The 18,978-nt window shown below is 41.2% G+C and overlaps 1 protein-coding gene across 3 annotated transcripts in view; it reads right to left on the minus strand.

Moving 5' to 3' along the window:
- SDHC (succinate dehydrogenase complex subunit C) overlaps window positions 1–18,978 on the minus strand; it is a 53,477-nt gene that overhangs the window by 33,961 nt on the left and 538 nt on the right. For 2 of the 3 annotated variants that reach the window (XM_030303378.1, XM_030303376.1), the window contains exons 1-4: window positions 18,370–18,449; window positions 13,896–13,952; window positions 12,446–12,547; window positions 2,732–2,793 (exon numbers count right to left, since the gene is read on the minus strand). In XM_030303378.1, the coding sequence (XP_030159238.1) occupies window positions 2,732–2,793; window positions 12,446–12,547; window positions 13,896–13,952; window positions 18,370–18,434 (286 nt within the window). In that variant the 5' untranslated portion in view covers window positions 18,435–18,449. Of the gene's footprint in view, window positions 1–2,731; window positions 2,794–12,445; window positions 12,548–13,895; window positions 13,953–18,369; window positions 18,450–18,978 lie in introns of those variants that run through there. The other variant, XM_030303377.1, reaches the window with a different exon arrangement.

Below are 18,978 nucleotides of genomic sequence, written 5' to 3' on the forward strand. Positions count from 1 at the left end.
GCGACCAGTGCAATAAGAACTATGAAGGAACAGTGCTGTGAAACAGAAAATTAACAAAAGAACTAGAACTGGAAACTCCTTAGAGATGGTGGTAGGCAAAGTCCTTTTTTTTTTTTTTTTTTTTTTAGGGGGAAGAGAGAGAGGGAGGGAGGGAGGGAGGGTGGAAGGGAGGGAGAGGGTGAGAGAGAGAAAATAAATGAAATAAATGAATCCCAAGCAGGCTCCACACTCAACACGGAGCCCGATGTGGGGCTTGATCCCATGACCCTGGGATCATGACCTGATGATTCTGGTCAATGCAATCATGCAATGATTCTGGGGTGAGAAAGGCTTTTGCTCATTCAAAGGAATTCAAAGACCAGTGTGGCCAGAGCATAGGAAGCAAGGGGAGGCAAGGCCAGACAAGGCAGGGCGCTCTATGCCACGGTGGAGAGTTGAATTTTAATCTAAGCGCAAAGGCAAATGCAGTGATAGGGTGACTCTAAGTGTGACACGATTCAATTTATTTTCATAAGGTTTTGTTTCTCCTGCCGTTAAGTGAAGAACAGACTGGAGGAGAGCCACAAGAATGCAAAGATCACAGATGCTGGGACTGACTTCATTTCAGGCCGAATTCACCATCTGGTCCAGTGCGCCTCATCTTCTAAGAGACTGCTGCCATTAAATTTATCATACTTCTCATTCCTGTTTTCGTAAGTCAACATCCAGAGTGTGGTTTCTTGAAATCCCATCAATTCTGGGAGAGGCACTAATAAGATGCTCATTTTAACAAGGAATAAAACTGAGGTTTAGAGAGCCGGCCGGGTTGCCTACGTCACCCACCTATTGAAAATAGGTTCCCTTCCAGTTTTGAATGGACCTTCAGCATTTGAGGGAAACAGGAGAACTACCACCATATACACAACAGCCACTACGTTCCATCCTAGAATTAGGGGAGAACGTTAGGGATAAACTGGATACGTGCTGATGAATACAAGGTCTTTCAAGGGGGTAAACATAGGAAAGAAGTAAGTTACTGCTAAGTACGGTTGTGAAAAAAATATGTATCACCGTTAGCTATGTTTGGCAAACGAATATTTTTTAATTAGTATGGTCTATGAAAGAGTCAACATCCTCTGTCTCATTCGGTGGTGATAAATACACTGAGATGAAAAGGGAAACTAAAGCCTGATAAACTGCTCTTGTTCTTTCAATGATTTTTAGGATTAAATTTGCTCATCAACACCACCAAACTAAGCATAAAGAATCAATCTAGGGGCGCCTGGGTGGCGCAGTCGGTTAAGCGTCCGACTTCAGCCAGGTCACGATCTCGCGGTCCGTGAGTTCGAGCTCCGCGTCGGGCTCTGGGCTGATGGCTCGGAGCCTGGAGCCTGTTTCCCATTCTGTGTCTCCCTCTCTCTCTGCCCCTCCCCCGTTCATGCTCTGTCTCTCTCTGTCCCAAAAATAAATAAACGTTGAAAAAAAAAAATTAAAAAAAAAAAAAAAAAAAAGAATCAATCTAGCAATTCTAAGATTCAAAGTAGGCACAAAGAAAGTAACTGCGAATTTACAGCTAGCATAACCTAATCTTGAAGTCTGTTATATTATTTTCAGTCCAAGTGGGTTAAAAACCGGAAACTATACACAGATTCCAAGACAATAGCAATCATCCTTCTACCTGGATTCCATCATCCCTTTACCAACCAAAGGAATGATAAGTAGGGATGATAATATCCGATCTTAGGTAGGAGTTCCTATCCCGACTTGATTTCCAACAAAACAAATCTGACTTTGAACGGCAAAGACAGGGCATTAGCTAATTTCTGCCAATGTCTTAGCAGCAGCTGCCTAAATACAGGGTCCCTACACTTGAGCCAGCAGTCCCGCTGATGAGCACTTCTGTAAAAACACAGTCTACAGGAGTCGAGGGGGGCAGTCCCTGAAGAACATCACAGAAAACAAAAATATGTCCATATTTCCTGTACCAGCCAGGGAAAAATTTAAAATACAGCTGATCCTCTTGTAAAGTATCTCTCTATTGTAGAAAGATGCGTCAGATCCCAAAACCTGATTAAAATCTGCATCCTTCCTGCCTGTAATAAACCTGACTACCTGAAATGGATGCACTAAGACCAGCATACAATTCATACCACGTGAGTAAATAAATAGACTTTCTGGGCCGTAAACCAAGATTTTGCAAGAGTGAAGAAGGACTTGGTTTTTTGGGCCTAATCAATTTTAGGTGATACAGAATGGTGCTAAAGCTGAGTTTCTGGAAGAATAAGGTTGATGACTAATCTCGGACGGTGTTTGGTCAATGTGTAGTCGGCCCACACATCTCTATGACATTTCTACCTCTGTTCTCTGTAATTTCAATAAATATATAATAGTGTGCTAGGGATAGGGGCACCTAGGTGGCTCAGTCGGTGAAGTGTCCGACTCCTGATTTCAGCTGAGGTCTTGATCTCAGGGTCGTGAGTTCAAGCCCCATATTGGGCTCCTCGCTGGCTGTGAAGCTTACTAAAAACCAAACAAACAAAACACCTGGCTAAGGAAAGAACATAAGCTTACTGGGAACTCATGATGAATTGTTAAAGGAACAAATGAACAATAAGCTTAAATGGACTTGTCATTTTCTCTAAATCAAGTTGCTGATTTGCACAGGAGGGGGTGCTAAGAGACACAGAAACAGCAAAGTTCTTCAAAGTGCATGTGCCGGTGTGCACGTATGCGTAAATACACGTGTCCATACCTGCACTCAAGGCCATACCAGTACCGCGGTGGCAAATGGACATCGCCATGGGAAGCGACCAACTGCAAAGAAATACACAAAGGCAATTAAAAAAAGGAAAATATGACACAATAGAGAGTCCATTTTTAAAAAAAAATTTTTTTTAATGTTTATTTATTTTTGAGAGAGAGAGAGAGAGAAAGAGAGAAAGAGAGAGACAGAGCTCAAGAGGGGAAGGGCCAGAGACAGAGGGAGACACAGAATCTGAAACAGGCTCCAGGCTCTGAACTATCAGCACAGAGCCCCATGCGGGGCTCGAACTCACGAACTGCAAGATCATGACCCGAGCCGAAGTCGGACGCTCAACCGACTGAGCCACCCAGGGACCCCAATACAGAGTCCATTTTGGCGAAGAGAAGATAAACTACTTGGATATAGGCACTATTTACATACAAAAACAAAAACAGCTTTTGCATTCTTGTTTCCACTTTCTAGTTTGAATACATGAAAACTGATTTATTTCAGGAGAAGCATCCCTCCCTTTCACCAGAAGGAAACTCCTCCTTTCCTAAGAAGGAACAATGTGGGTGGGTCAAAGACGCCAATTAAAGTTGCATCAAGTTAGAAAATAATCACTAGACTACAACCACCTGGGTCTTCCCTTGCTCCTAGGCACAAGATTGGAGGAAAAGGAAAACCAAGTGAGTTTTGTTTATCTAGTTTCACAGAACACACAGTCACCCCTGAACTCTTACTATATGCCCGTAAATATTCAAATTGAGCATACCATTTACTCCCTGATAAATTACCTATCCCAAATTTTTAAATCCAATTTTCCTGGATTTAGTGTATGTTTCCTAATCCACGGTAGTTTTGAAATACTTTGTCATCAAACCCCTTTCTAAATCACGCTCTGAATCATTAATTTGCCAAAGCGTTTCCACAGAAGGACAACTAACACTGCTATATTCTGGACCTGGTTCTCATGCTCGAGAGAATTGGTTAGTGAAATGGAAAGAACAGAAGTCTTTGGATAAAGTGAACATTCACCCTAGAGAGTCAGCTTAGATAGGAAATGCTGAGCCTACTCAGACCATATTTTCAACACTCTGGAGGGAAGGTACCCAAGCAAGTTGAAAAAAATCTCAAAAAGAAATTCTAACTATGTAATGAAAATGGTCACAGTAAGAAAGGAGTAATGTCCAAAGAAACCAAAAAAACTGGCTAGACACCACTCTGCTTAACTCAGACTTAACAGGATAAATATAAAAGGCGGAAGAAGAGCCACATAACAAAGGACAAGCAGAGAACAATGACATAATTTGGTTAGATAAATCAGGAGACTAAAACCCAGAATGAGCTGAGGCTTGCAAAAATGTCAAGGACAACAAAAAGGGGCTTTTAAAATTGTATTCAGGGAAAGAAAGCCTCCTGACCGGGATGGACAATTTTATGTTAATAGATGACAGAGTACAAAGCAGATTGCTCAACTATTTTATTTGTCAAAGAGAATGATTATCAGACTGAAAAAGACAGAACAAATATTGATTTGAGAGAACTGAAAAAAACAGAGGTGGGGAAATTGTAAGACACTGCTTAGCATTCCGAATGCACTTAGGGCCCATGGCCAGTGAATGAAATCCCATGACTGAAAGAGCTACCCGATAAAACATGTGCACTGCTCTGGTATTTAGACATACTGAAGTGGAAAATGGGAGTGATAGGAGAAACTGCTGAAGTCAAATGTTACCCTAATTTTCAAAAATGGTTAAAACCATAGCCTGGGTTAGCTTAGTGCTGAGTAGGTAAAGGAGATTTTATTTCCCAAACAACCACAGTCCTATTTCCAGTTTCACGTGACCTTCCAGAATCTTGTCACTCCTTATAGCTCCTTGTAACTCAGGCAAGTAAGTGTTTAGCCCTTTGTTTTTTTTTTATTTAAAAAAAATTTTTTTTTCAATGTTTATTTATTTTTGGGACAGAGAGAGACAGATTTTATTTCCCAAACAACCACAATCCTATTTCCAGTTTCACGTGACCTTCCAGAATCTTGTCACTCCTTATAGCTCCTTGTAACTCAGGCAAGTGTTTAGCCCTTTGTTTTTTTTTTTATTTAAAAAAAATTTTTTTTCAATGTTTATTTATTTTTGGGACAGAGAGAGACAGAGCATGAACGGGGGAGGGGCAGAGAGAGAGGGAGACACAGAATCGGAAACAGGCTCCAGGCTCTGAGCCATCAGCCCGGAGCCTGACGCGGGGCTCGAACTCACGGACCGCGAGATCGTGACCTGGCTGAAGTCGGACGCTTAACCGACTGCGCCACCCAGGCGCCCCAAGTGTTTAGCCCTTTGAACCTTCATGACTGACTGCCTCAAGAAACAGAATGTACCAGAATGGGCATTGCGTGACTTCCAGAACGCACTCTCTCCTGCTACGAGGAAGCCCAAATAGCCTATGCAGAGAGATCACGGAGAAAGACTCAGGTGGAGAGAAAATGATGGTGCCTTTAGAAGCCAAAATCAACCCAAGACATAGGAGTGAATGGACCTTCAGATGAATTCAGCCCCGGCCTCTGTGTTTTCTAGCTGAGGCCTAAATATCACAAAGACAAATCATTTCCACGATTTCCTGCTCACACATTAGGTAAGAGTCTAGTATAGAAAATCAAGATTGTTTTAATTCATTTACAGAAAAGATAATCACTAAGAGCCACTAAAATTTTCCCTTAGGAAATTTTTTTTTCAGGACATGAGATCCCTTTGAACACAGATGATATCTTATTCATCTCTGTATTTCCAACTCCTAAAAGAGTATCAAGCACACTGAACAATCAACAAATACTTGATTTGAAATGTATTCATTTTATTTCCTTTTTGGACTGTTAATAGAATGCTAACCAAGGAAAAGCTAGAGACCTAGGATATATGAGTTTCAGCATGTGACTTAACAATCGTGCTGCAAATAATACCATCGACAAAGTAAACAACATTTCTCCAAGGAAGATATACAAATGGCCAGTTAGTATATGAAAAGATGCTCAAAGTCACTAATCATTAGGGAGACACAAATCAAAATCACAATGAGATACCTCTTCACACCCGTTAGGATGGCTATTGTTAAAAACAAACAAACAAAAACAATAAAGAATGAGCGTTGGTGAGGATGTAGAAAAATTGGAACCCTGGGCAGTATTGGTGGGAACATAAACCAGCGCAGCTCCTGTAGGAAACAGTATGGCGGGTTCCTCAAGAAATTAAATCATTACCATATGTTCTGGCGGTTCAATTTCTGGATATATACCTACAAGAACTGACAGCAGGGATTCAAAGAGGTATCTGTGCACCGATGCTCATTGCAGCATTATTCCCAATAGCCAAAAGGTAGAAGCCACACAAATGTCCGTGGACAGATGAATGGATAAGCAAAATGCAATGTATACGTACACCAAAGCATCTGTTCAGCCTTAGAAAGGAACGGAATTCGGACACGTTCTACAATATGGATGAACCTAGAAGACATCGTGCCAAGTGAAAGAAGCCAAGCACGAGAGGACAAACATTGTATGATTCCATTTCACAAGGCACCCAGAGTAGTCTAATTTACAGAGATAGAAACTCAGCGGTTAGGGGTTGGGGCTGGAGGCAGAGAATGGGAATTGTTGCTTAATGAGTATGGAGTTTCAATTTAGGAATATAAAAGGATTCTGGAAATGGATAGTGGTGATGGTTTGTACAACAATGGTGAAGACATTTAATGCCACTGAACTGTATACTTAAAAATAGTCAAAATGACAAGTTTTGTATATTATGCATATTTTATCGCAATAAAAAAAATGTTAAAAAATAAGACAACCCAATTAAACAAATGAGCGTAGGATTTGAATATTCCTTTCTCCAGAGAAGACATACAAATGGCGAATAAGCACATGAAAATCAATAAATGGATGTTGGAGAAAAAGTGTGCTTGGATTTATTTCACACGACTCAAGGTAAACCCAGAGCCACTGGATAGAAGATATAAGTTGTAGCAACTTCTGCAGTGCGTGGGTGGCTCAGTCATCCGACTTCGGCTGGGGTCATGATCTCATGGTTTGTGGGTTTGAGCCCTGCGTCGGGTTCTCTGCTGTCAGTGCCCTGTCTCCCTCTCTCTCTGCCCCTCCACTGCTCACTCTCTCCCTCTCAAAAATAAACATAACAAATTTAAAAATATAATAATAAGTTGCAGCAACTTCAATAAAAGAAGAATCTTTCTGATAAACAAAGAAATTCCCAAACTGGAAAAGGGCGGTAGGGAGTTCCTTGTATGCTAGAGGGGTATAAGCCCAGGCAGAGACAACCACGTGAAAATAACACAGAAGAGATTCACTCATCAGATACAACCGTGACTTTTAAACTTTTCTGGGTTTTTTTGGTGAGCAGCACCTTTCTTAAAATGCAAAAACCCAATACAGTGAAACCTTGGATTGCGAGTAACTTATTCTGCGAGTGTTCCGCAAGACGAGTAAACATTTCCAGTAAATTTTGACTTCATAAACGAGCGATGTCTTGCAATACAAGTAGTATGTGATGTGGAACATCACATGATTCCAAATGAGCCAACGGTTCCTCTCTCTCTCTCTCTCTCTGCAGGATTGTGAGTGATAGTCTCCCATGCTCGGATGCTCAGTCTCAGGCCACGGTGTTTGGCAGAAATCAGTAATTTTTTTCAGAACGTTGGAAGGTGCCCACTCTGGCACTTGTGTATTTTTTGTCACTCCAAAGCACCTATGGGCAGTCCTTTGCTTTTCCATCCAAGAGTAAGCTTAGGAATGCTTTGCTTCATTCTAGGTCAGGCTGCCTGCAGATACAGACCTTTTCCTCTGCTGCCTTATTGCCAGTTACGTTAAATACAGAACATGACAAGAGTTTATTAATACTGTACTGTAGGGGCGCCCAGGTGGCTCAGTCGGTTGAGTGTCCGACTTCGGCTCAGGTCATGATCTCACAGTTCGTGAGTTCGAGCCCCACATCTGAGCTGTCTGTGCTGACAGCTCAGAGCCTGGAACCTGCTTCAGGTTGTGTGTCTCCCTCTCTTTCTGCCCCATCCCCACTCATGCTCTGTCTCTCTCTGTCTTAAAAATAAATAAAACATTAAAAGAAAAATTTAAAAAAAAATACTGTACTGTAGCCAACATCCATTGGTGATAGTGAAAGACGTCCTACACAATAACCCACCTCTCTCATCTCCCTCCCACCAGCCATGAAGGTTTTGAAAGGAAAGTGCAGGTTAGTTTATTTTTCTTTATACTTTGTATTTTCTTTATTATTTGGTATTATGTTACAGTATTGTAATCATTTCTTTATGAATATTTTTGGGCTGTAGAACAAATCATCTGAGCTTCCATTATTTCTAATTGAGAAATTCGCTTTGATATACAAGTGCTTCGGATTACAAGCATGTGTCTGGAACAAATTATGCTTGTAAACCAAGGTTTTACTGTATGTAAAACAGATCAAAGTGAAGTTGCTTTGGTTACCCAGGGCCGGGGCCCATAGCTGCATGTTGGCCAGCCACACACAACTACCCACGGAAGCTTAGTGGAATATCCAAAGTCCCAAGGAACATTCTTAAAACAGTGAGGTTGGGGCTCCTGGCTGGCTCAGTCAGTAGAGTGGGAGACCCTTGATCCTGGGGCTGTGAGTTCGAGCCCCACGTTGGGTGTATAGATTCCTTAAAAAGTAAAATCTTAAAAAACAAAACCAAAAAACACCAATGAGGTTGATGAGGAAATTAAATGTTATGGCCCCTTTCATCTCCAAGTTTCAACCCTAAGTTTTAAGAAGTTTTCTAACATCCTTTTCAGTGGCTCTTGTTCTCCTGATAACTTAAGCCCTGTATACATTTTTGCTTTCATAAACTGATGCAATTTAGTGAAATAAATAATACTTCATAAAGTGCTCCCTTGACCATTTACTCCCTCCCATGCCTCCTCCAAAAAACTCTAAAGAAGTTAGTAATAGAAAATATGATTCCATAAAACATAAATCAGACATCTTTCCTGGACATATCACCTTGGAAACAGCCCCATGCTCTCTGATGCTTTTTTCCCCCCACAAGTATGTCTAGAAGGTAGTGAAAGACTCATGCCACCAGCCTACTAACATTCGTTACGTGACCCAAGCAAAAAGGCCAGGGCTTTAAATACAGATTCAGAGTAATTTGAGAAGTTCTTCATCATTATAATTTTTCCCCAAATATTTTCTCTCTTAAAAAAAAAGTTCCACCAAGTTGCAAGGATTAAGATCACCTATTAGTCTCCTTCTGTTTTAGTAGAATGCCCAATTTCTGCAATCAGAATTATTTCTGGAATCTGGCTTGGAAAAAATCTGAAGGGTTGTGGTATTTGCGGAGGTGGTAAAGAAACGGCCAGCCTCCCTGGCAGGAACCCAAGTAGAGAGGGTAGCAGGGCTCCAGCTGCTTTGCTGCATGAACTGGAAAGGAGCAGATCTAGAGGGGTTTTTCTTTGAAGACACCAGCTTACCAGTTATCGATGCTACTTCCGAGGACAACGGATGAACAGCTACAGATGCATCTGTGTATATGTATACACTCACATACCTACACGGACACCTGCATTTGCATCCACACATATCCTAGCTCTGTCTACTGAAAAGGGCCTACAAGCAATGACATCCTGGTAGCAATGAGAACATCTAGCACCCAGATCTTGATTTCGCAGGAGCCTTCTTGAAGCACTCCCACCGGCTAAGTGTGGGACAATCTGAACATCAAAATAAAGGAGAGTAACAGTGTAACCCTTTAGGCAGAATAGGCACTGGGAAATAATAAGAAATATGTATCTACACTGTCTCTCTTCCTGGTTCCTGACACAGAGCTCCTAAAACCCTTATCAACTCCTTAGAGATAGGAGGGCTAGGAACATCTTTTGTTCTAATATTTGGTCTTTGACCCTGATTCCTGACACACAGTTCCTAAATCCCTTGGAATTTCCTGGGCGGTAAGAGCGTCCTTTGCTCTAATGAGGTGACTCTGGGTGGGGGCTGGTTACCAGAAAGACCAAGCCACGGTTAGAAATTTGGAACTTTCAGGTCCACTCCCTCTTTTTCCAGGGAGGGAAGAGGGGCTAGAGATTGAGTTAATAATTGATCATGCCTACGTGATGAAGCCTCCGCAAAAATCCCAAAAGTAAATAAATGGTTCAGTGTCTCCAGGTTGGTAAACACAACCACATGTCACGAAGGTGGTGTACCTCAACTCCATGGGGACAGAAGCTCCTGTGCTCAGAACTTTTCTGGACATAGAGGTGCATCAAAGGGTACCTTATGGTTTATCTGTATCATCTGTAGTACCCTTTATGACGACTAGTAAATGTTAAGTAAATGTTTCCAGGTTCTGAGAGCAATTCTAGCAAATGATTGAACCTAAGGAGGGGGTAGAGAGAACTCTTGATTTATAGCTGGTCAGTCAAAAGCACAGGACTTGCAAACAGGCATCTGAAGCGGGGGACAGCCTGGGGGACTGAGCCCCTAACCTGTAGGCTGGGCACTAACTCCACACAGTAAGCGTCATGACCGAATTCCTGGATACCCAACTGGTATCCACAGAGATGGAAAACTGGTTGGTGTGGGAAAAACCTCCACACATTCGATGTCAGAAGTATCAAGAGCAGAGAGGAAAGGAGGTTGTTTCTCCTTTAGTTGGTGTCATCACAGTAGAGAAGAGTTTTTCCTTTTAGGATTCCTTGAGTCTGCACCGATAAAGTATGCTTCATCCTATTAATTTATTTATTACAAATAAATCTAGAAGGGATGATGGAATTAGAAAAATTACAATCTGGCAACCGTCACAGTAATAACTCATTGTAATAACTAATAAATGTTGATAGTAAGTACCATCAACAGATGGTGGTAAAAGTCTCCCCACAAAATAATAATCAACTAATAAGCACACTATCTTTATTCATTGATTTTACAGAGAAACCGAAGCAGACACATTTATTTATTAATGTTTATTTATTTTTGTGAGAGAGCGAGCACGCATGCACTCTCAAGTGGAGGAGGACAGAGAGAAAGAGAGGGAGACACAGAATCCGAAGCAGACTCCAGGGTCCGAGTTGTCCACACAGAGCCCAACGTGGGGCTTGTACTCACAAGCCGTGAGATCGTGACCTGAGCTGAAGTTGGACGCTCAACCAACTGAACCACCCAGGCGCCCCTGGTGATATAACTTTTATCATTAGTTAAAATGTGTCTTAGGGCACCTGGGTGGTTCAGTTGGTTGAACGTCCGACTTCGGCTCCACTCATGATTTCATGGCTCGTGAGTTCGAGCCCTGCGTCGGGCTCAATGCTGTCAGCATGGAGTCTGCTTTGGATCCTTCGTCCCCCTCTTTCTCTGCCCTTTCCCTGCTCATGATATCTCAAAAATAAATAAACATTAAAAAAAAAAAAAGTTGACATCACCAGTAACGGTATAAATCATCATCATGTTTATCGCTGGCCCCACGCACTGGGAAGAGCACAGCATCACGTTAGAGGCATTCCTGCCAAAAACATCAGGCAAACAACCCAAGCTGAGAACATTCTAAAAATGTTAAGGTCATAAAAGATAAGGTAAGACTCTTTCCTTACCAAAGGATATTAAAGAGTTAAAGAGATAACTAAATGCACTACATGATCCTGGGTTGGATCTTGGACCTATAAAGGACAATATTAGGACAACTGACAACACTTGAATGAGATCTGACAATTAAATGGTAACATAGGGTCAAAGTTAACTTTCTGATTGTGATGGTTGTACTACAGAGTGTCCTTGAATTTATGAAACATGCACTCAAGTATTAAGCCTACTTGAGTAATGAGTAATGATCCTCCTAAAGATGTCCGCATTCTAATCCCTGAAACCTGTGAGTATTTTACCTTAAATGGCAGAGGAGAATTAACAGTTGCATATGAAATTAAGTTTGCTAATAAACTCACCTTGAGCTAAACAGACTAGCCCGGATTATCTGGATGGTACCAACATAATCACAAAGGTCCTTAAAAGTGGAAGAGGCTGGCAGAAGGGAATCAGAGAAGAAATGTGACAATGGAAGTAGGGCGGAAGTGGTGGGAGGGAGAAGAATGTCACCCATCACTGCTGGTTTTAAAGATGGAGGGAGGAGGCCACAAGCCAAGGAATTCGAAGTAGCCTCTGGAAACTAGAAAAGGCAAGGAAACAGATTCTTCACTTGAGCCTCCAGAAGAGAATGCAGCCCTCCCAACACCTTAATTCTAACCCAGTGAGACCTGTCAGACTTTCGCCCCACAGAGCTGTAAGATAACAAATGTGCTGTTTTAAGCCACAAAGTTTATGATCACTTGTTACAGCAGCATAAGAGCTAACACAGGAGTAATGGGACACGATCATCTCTGCACTTGATCTTAAATCACTTGGACATGTTCACAAATTGGGAATGTGCACAACAGTATCCAGGAAATGAGTGTATTGTTTTTGCAACATCTATATAAATTTGAAATCATTTCAAAATACTGGTTTTCGACTAATAGAAATTACATTTTGACTTGCCATTTTCCAAATGGTAGTTCTTCAGGATAGATTACCCTCTAAGGCCAGAAGGCAAAAAACAGTCATCTTCTTATAAAAAAGGCCTGATGGAAATAATCAGGGGCGCAATGGCCCAACCTCCAGGACCTTCACCCATTACCTCTAGATTCCCTGGTTCCACAGCGCTCACCTGTAGATAGTGATATGAGGAGACAGAGGACGGTTTAAACCAGCATTCTTATTCCAGAACCTCTCCATCTCTTCTTTGGCTGTGGTTCCCAAAGGAACAGCACTAAAATAAAACCAGAAGATGGAAGACTTTAAAATGATGAGAAATATACTTGTCTCAAGATTTTACATAACAAAAAGTTAAAATAAAAAAAGCTAAGCTGGGCTGGATGAACCCATTGTATAAAGAAAATATGTCTGTCCAATCCTCTTATCTTTAGGCCAAGTTTGACTCAGTTAGAAGTCCGAGCAGAGGAAAACTCTTCTTTCCAATTCCCCACCACACAGGTCCTGCCACAGAAGCTCTACTTCTTTGGTGCCAGACAGCAGAGCCAGTACAATATTTCAAAATCATTTATATAAATGGATCATCCTTTCCCGAGGGCACAGGTGTGGTCTCATACAGCAGCACCACCTGCTCTCATCTGGTTTGTCAAGACTCCCTTTCACATCCTCAAAAATCAAGACCTCAGCACCTCTGAACAGTTTCTTGGGTTTCCCTTGTCAATGGGGTGGATGGAAGCTAAGTGTTGAACAGCTACGTCCAACAATTTATTACATGCCTGTATTAAATACATTCCATCCCCCTCAAGAAAATATAACCTACGCACAGATGACCCATTAATTATAAAAAAAAAGAAAAAACCCAATAACTTCATAGTGGAAAAATACCTAGCAGACATTCCATTATTCAAATGATCAAAGTTAAAATCACTGACAATGGGACAAATGGCATCACATGCCCTTGATGTGAATATAACCAGGAATATAACATACTTACATATTACTCCTGCCCAAAATGGGTAACCTGACTCTAATCATAGCAAAGAATCATATAAGCCCGACCTGAAAGGCATTCTACAAAACAACTGGCCCGTATTCTTCAAAAACGTCATAACGGGGTGCCTTGGGTGGCTCGGTTGGTTAAGCCTCTGACTTTGGCTTAGGTCATGGTATTGTAGTTCGTGAGTTCAAGCCCCGCGTCGGGCTCTGTGCCGACAGCTTGGAACCTGGAGCCTGCTTCCGATTCTGTGTCTCCCTTCTCTCTCTGCCCTTCCCCTGCTGACTCACTCTCTCTCTCTCTCTCAAAAATGAATAAACTTAAAAAAATTTTTTTCTTACATAAAAAATAAAAAAAAATAAAATACACAGAGCTCTAAGTAAACATAGCAAATGTCTTCCAACTTTTCTGAAAGTATAAAATGTTTCCCAAATTTAAAATTTAATATTCTCATCCTTCCTTCTTCTACTACCAGATGAGAAAAATAGTGACCACGATCACTAAATTTTCAGCCAACCATCTACAACTATTTTCTTCCACACATACCCCCCAAATCTAAACAACAACCCATTGCTGTTCCCGAAGGAAAAAATGTTAAGTCATAATAGCCTCCACAAATTTAGAAACTTACTTTCTGATACAGAGCTGAGGACTAAGGTGGGCACGGAGGCAATGACGGCCAACCTGTCTGCAAGATAAGAGAAGAAGGAGTCAATGGAGGGCACCTGGCTGGCTCAGTCAGTGGAGCATGTGACCCTTGACCTTGGGGTTGTAAGTTCAAGTCCAATGTTGGGTGTAGCGATTGCTTAAAAATAAAATCTTAAAAAGAAAAGAGAGAGAGAATAAAGAGCAACACACATTTTGAGATCAATTTCAGTTTATCAAGTTCTCTATTTTTGTACCATATTAGACTTAGGAGTGAAAGGAAAAATTAAGAATAAGATGAAAACAATGACAATATCACTGTCCTTGAAATGATTTTTTAGTTGGAAAGCTACAACTTTAAATAACTTGAGAATAATCACAAATACAACCTACAAATGCAAAATAAAGTTTTAGCCCAACACAAATAATACAAGGTAAAAGAATAATGAGCGTTGGTAACGTTCAACAGAGAAATATAGAATGTGATTTATTTTTAAGTGAGGTTTTAAAGGAGGTCATGGTTAAAAGATAGGGGTTGGGGCGCCTGGGTGGCTCAGGTGGTTGAGCATCCAACTTCATCTCAGGTCATGATCTCGCAGTTTGTGAGTTTGGGCCCGCCTCAGGCTCACTGCTGTCAGCGCACAAAGTCGGCTCCGGATCCTCTGTCTCCCTCGTTCTCTGTCCCTCCCCCACTCACACTCTCTCCCAAAAATAAAAATTAAATGTTAAAAAAAAATTTTAGAGAAAAAAAGAGATTGGGGTAAAGAAGAAGAACAAGAATACAGCTCAGTTAACTGCTGCAAAGGGAGGAACTAAGAAGACTGAAGAATAAGGGGTTTGTAGAAAGAGGGTCTTAAACATTAAGCTGTCATTTTAGGAACTACCATCAAGCTCCCGACAACACAGATGAATTTCAAGTCAAAAAGTCTGTAATAGGGGAGCCCGGGTGGCTCAGTTAAGCACCTGACTCTTCATCTCAACTCAGGTCTTGATCTCAGGGTCCTGAGTTCAAACACTGCATCCATAGAGTCTACTTTAAAAAAAAAAAAAAAAGTCTCTAATAGTGCAAAAAGTATGGGAACGCAAAGATTTCACGGACCACGTGAAGAATTGCACCAAGAGGATACACAAGTTTTCTACTAAAAAGTTGCTATTTTTGAAATGCATCAAAACAGTACCAGAACTGCTCCTCAAGCCTAAAACTAAGATGTGCCTGGGCATTCTATGTAAAGAGAGTTTAACTGATCCAGAGAGCACACACGAACTGAAAAATACGACCACTAGGCCCCTCTATTCACATTATCATATCAAATCTTTCCAGAAGTATTTAAGAAAGGTATCAGAGTGAAGCACTGGGATTAAAATGAAAAATATGTTGCTTCCACAAAAGTTTACTGTATATCCCCTATGTGCAAGGCATCGTGGGGAAATAAAATCGCACTGAGGTCCGATGACCTTGTAAAAAAGCTCACAGTGTCCATCACACCGTCGATATTAGAGGCACAAACGTTTCAAAATCCCTCTGCTTTACACTAGGACAGTGGAAGGGTACGCTATTTGAAGGTAAAATAATCCAGCCAACACTTCCTTCAGCTCCTCTCTCTCTCCAGCCCTGGAGACAAGAGGTGAATGCAGACATTGTGTACCCCAGGCTCCCAGAAGGAAGTGGGAACAAATCTCTTTAATCAATTGAAGTAATTGTGGTTCTGAAGTTCGCAGGACATGCATTCCGCACACCAGGCTAGGTCCAGTCACTCGGCTGCCCAGCAAGAGTTTGCAGATGTGGGCTGGAATCTACAGCACTCTGTCTAATGCTATTGTTTCCCAGACAAATACCAACGTAAGCTTTCCACAAGGCCCTCACAGAAACTAGGTGTACAAAGTCCATAGCCTTATTTGAAACAGGACCAAAGTAGGTATCAATCCTTGCCTTTTGTGGGAAACCAGGAACTCTGGCAAGTTCCACCAAGGAACTTGGTGTTCTAGGTTATGGCCAAAAAGTAATCGTACTTTGTTTTCTTTTTAATGAACAAGCCAGAACTTACCATTCTAGTTAGCACTGTCCCTTTCTAAATGCATTATACATGTGTACCCAAAAAATGTAATCGCTGTTCAAATCATTTGTGAAACTCTTCTCTGGACTGGGGTGACAACAGTGACACAGGAATAATATTAAAGTAAAAACTGGAATTCCGATTCTGCATAAATCATGTAACTTTAGGGGACCACTGAGCTTCACCTTCTTTATTTGTAAAATGGGACTGAAAAGACCTACCTAATAAGTTGCTGGGAGGATTACGTAAGAAAATGGCCAGAAAATCATTCTCCAAACTGCAATTAGGCCCACATGTATAAGATACGACCAGTATTTCACTGGTTTCCCCCAAGGTCTTTAGAATTCACATCACATTCTTTTTAAAACCATCAGTGGTGATAAAAATATTCATCTGCTGAAAATGGATTTGACTTTTGGGGGGAAAAAAGTTATTCAAAGCCAAGTCTACGGGATCAAACTAAATAAAACCATTTTTGGTCCAAAACAAGATGCGACTACAATATAATGAGTTTCTCTTACATGACCTCTAAACTTGATCTGATGATATGCCAAAAAGTTTCAGAAATACCTGGGGTAAGAGCAACACTAAAATAGACATATAACCTCGAAGAACAGGATGAAGAGAAATCACTTAAAGACAAAAATTCTGATTCATGACTGTTAGCCCCCACCCACTCCCAAACGACAACAGAAGTCATCCTTGATTTTTTTTTCTCTCACCCCCATATATACGTGAGACATCACCCAGTCCTATCAATGCTATCCAGGACTTCAGTCCATTGTTTTAGTCCTTATCCTCTCCATTTCTCACAAAGAGAACTATAAGAGGAGCTCCTGAACTGATCTCCCTACCATCAGTCGCTTCCCAATCATTCAATATTACCAAAGCTAACTTACTGAAAAATAAAGCTGATTTCATTGGTCTTCTGCCCAAAGTCTTTTAACAGTTCCCCGTTGCTTGTAGTGTAAGGTCCACACCGTAGCCAAACAAGGCCCCTCTCAACACAGCCCACTCCAACTCTCTGGACCCATTCTCCTCCAAATTCCCGTCAGCCCCTTATATGTCTGCCACACTGAGTATTGCACTACACCCAGACAGAGCAAGCCCTCTTAGGACTATATGCCCTCGCTCATGCTCTTCTCTGATTGGAACCTCCCTCACAGTCTGATTAAACTCATCCTTGAAAACCCAACAACTCCTGGATGGCAACTTCAGTTTCTTTCGCCTTACTTGCTGCCCCTGCCATGCCTCACACCGCTTCTTCATATCTCTATAGCAACACATATTATGGTGCTTAATAATTAATCTATTTATCGCCTCTACTAGACTTTGAGCTCCTCAAGGATAAGACTGGAATGCTCTGTGTCTATAACACCTATGATAATGTCTGACACATAGAAGAGGCTCAAAAAAAAAAAAAAAAGGTTTGTAAATGAGGTATGCTTATTTTAAGAAGCAGTCTTATATATTTAAAGTTAAGCCTTATTTTTAGAGGTGTTTCACAGGTAGTATTTTATATGATGAGCAACGTGCACATAGTTAACAACTCTTGGCGACTTTGTGCCTAAGCGGCATGAACTTTATTAGACAGAAGCCTAGCTGTTCTTTGCTTAGTTCTCCATCTCCGTCTTGGCTTTGGCAAACCATTCCTTGACTAAATGCCAATGGCGTTGCATTACTCAGCTGGTTATTCATTCCTGGCTAGTCTGTGAACTGTTTAGGGAATATACAAAATATAGAGCACTATTTAAAAGCCATGATGTACAGTGCTTTGAAAACTAATCATTTTTAGTTAGCCAATTAGCCAACATTAAAAATGTTTAGCCAATACTTCTCTTAAGTGGGTCCAAGTTATTACTATTTTCATTCACAAACGAGGATTGATGACCTTGACTTGTCCAAAATAAATGGAACTAGTGACACTAGAACTAGAATCTAGCTCCTAGGATTTCTTAGAAGGTATTTTCTTTGAGGCTAAGTTAGCACGTTATAAACAGTTCCAAATCCCTCTAGTGAAATGGAATTAGACTCAGAATTTCAATCAGAAAAAGAAATTGTTGTTGTTTTTTTAATTCCCTATGCCCCATCCTAAGAAATCCCTTGTGAAAAAAGAAGAGAGAGGCGCCCTTCCCATGAGCTTCAGATTAATACTAATGAAAAAGTCTATTTCTTGGCATTGAATCCTGGTGGTGACAGTCGTACACATCTCAAAATGATACTGTCTGGACATATTTACTGAGTATGATAATTGTCACCTTCCAAACAATAATCCTGAAACTCCTAAAACGAACTGTTTAGAACCAACATGATCATTTCAAGCTACACATGAATTCTACCAAAAGGCCCCCGACACCCACCAAAATACATCAAGGATTCAAAATCATTCAGTTACGGTAAAACTACCTGGAATAAAGAGTGCAGTTCTGGCAAGACTGGGGCTGGCAACACCTTAGGAAAAAAAGATACATTTGGAAATGAGAGGGAAGGAGGAAAATGATGGATTAAGATAACCCACTCCTGATCTCAACTCCGAAAGGAATCGTTCTGTCACAAAGAAAAACTAAATAAAGTCCCTCTATTTTTATACTGGGTGTACTGCTGTGGAAAGAGAAATAAGAAGGCATTTGGGGAAATCAGGAATTAAATCTCAACGACATTAAAACTAACTTTCCATAACAAATAGTTTCCAAAAATAGGCCTGGCACGAAACTATGCTAGGATTTGTACCGCGAGTGTCTAAAGTCACTCGAGTTGCCGCGTCTAGAAAGGCTCTGAGTGGAGAACGAGGTCTAGACAGTGGGCAGAACAGAATAGAAGAAAATCTAGGATACTTCTCCGGGCGGCGAATGACCTTGTATAGAAAAACTGAGACATCCACTCCCTACCCCACATAGAAAGATAAATTGAAACTGAATTCCCTGGGCTGCTTTAGGACAGTAGAGCGACCGCTATGGGCGCTATTTCTAATCGCCGGCGCCGTAGGGATCCAGGACTCCTGTCCCCTCCCCCAGG

Source organism: Lynx canadensis, chromosome F1 (assembly GCF_007474595.2).
Source record: "Lynx canadensis isolate LIC74 chromosome F1, mLynCan4.pri.v2, whole genome shotgun sequence".
Classification (NCBI taxonomy): domain Eukaryota; kingdom Metazoa; phylum Chordata; class Mammalia; order Carnivora; family Felidae; genus Lynx; species Lynx canadensis.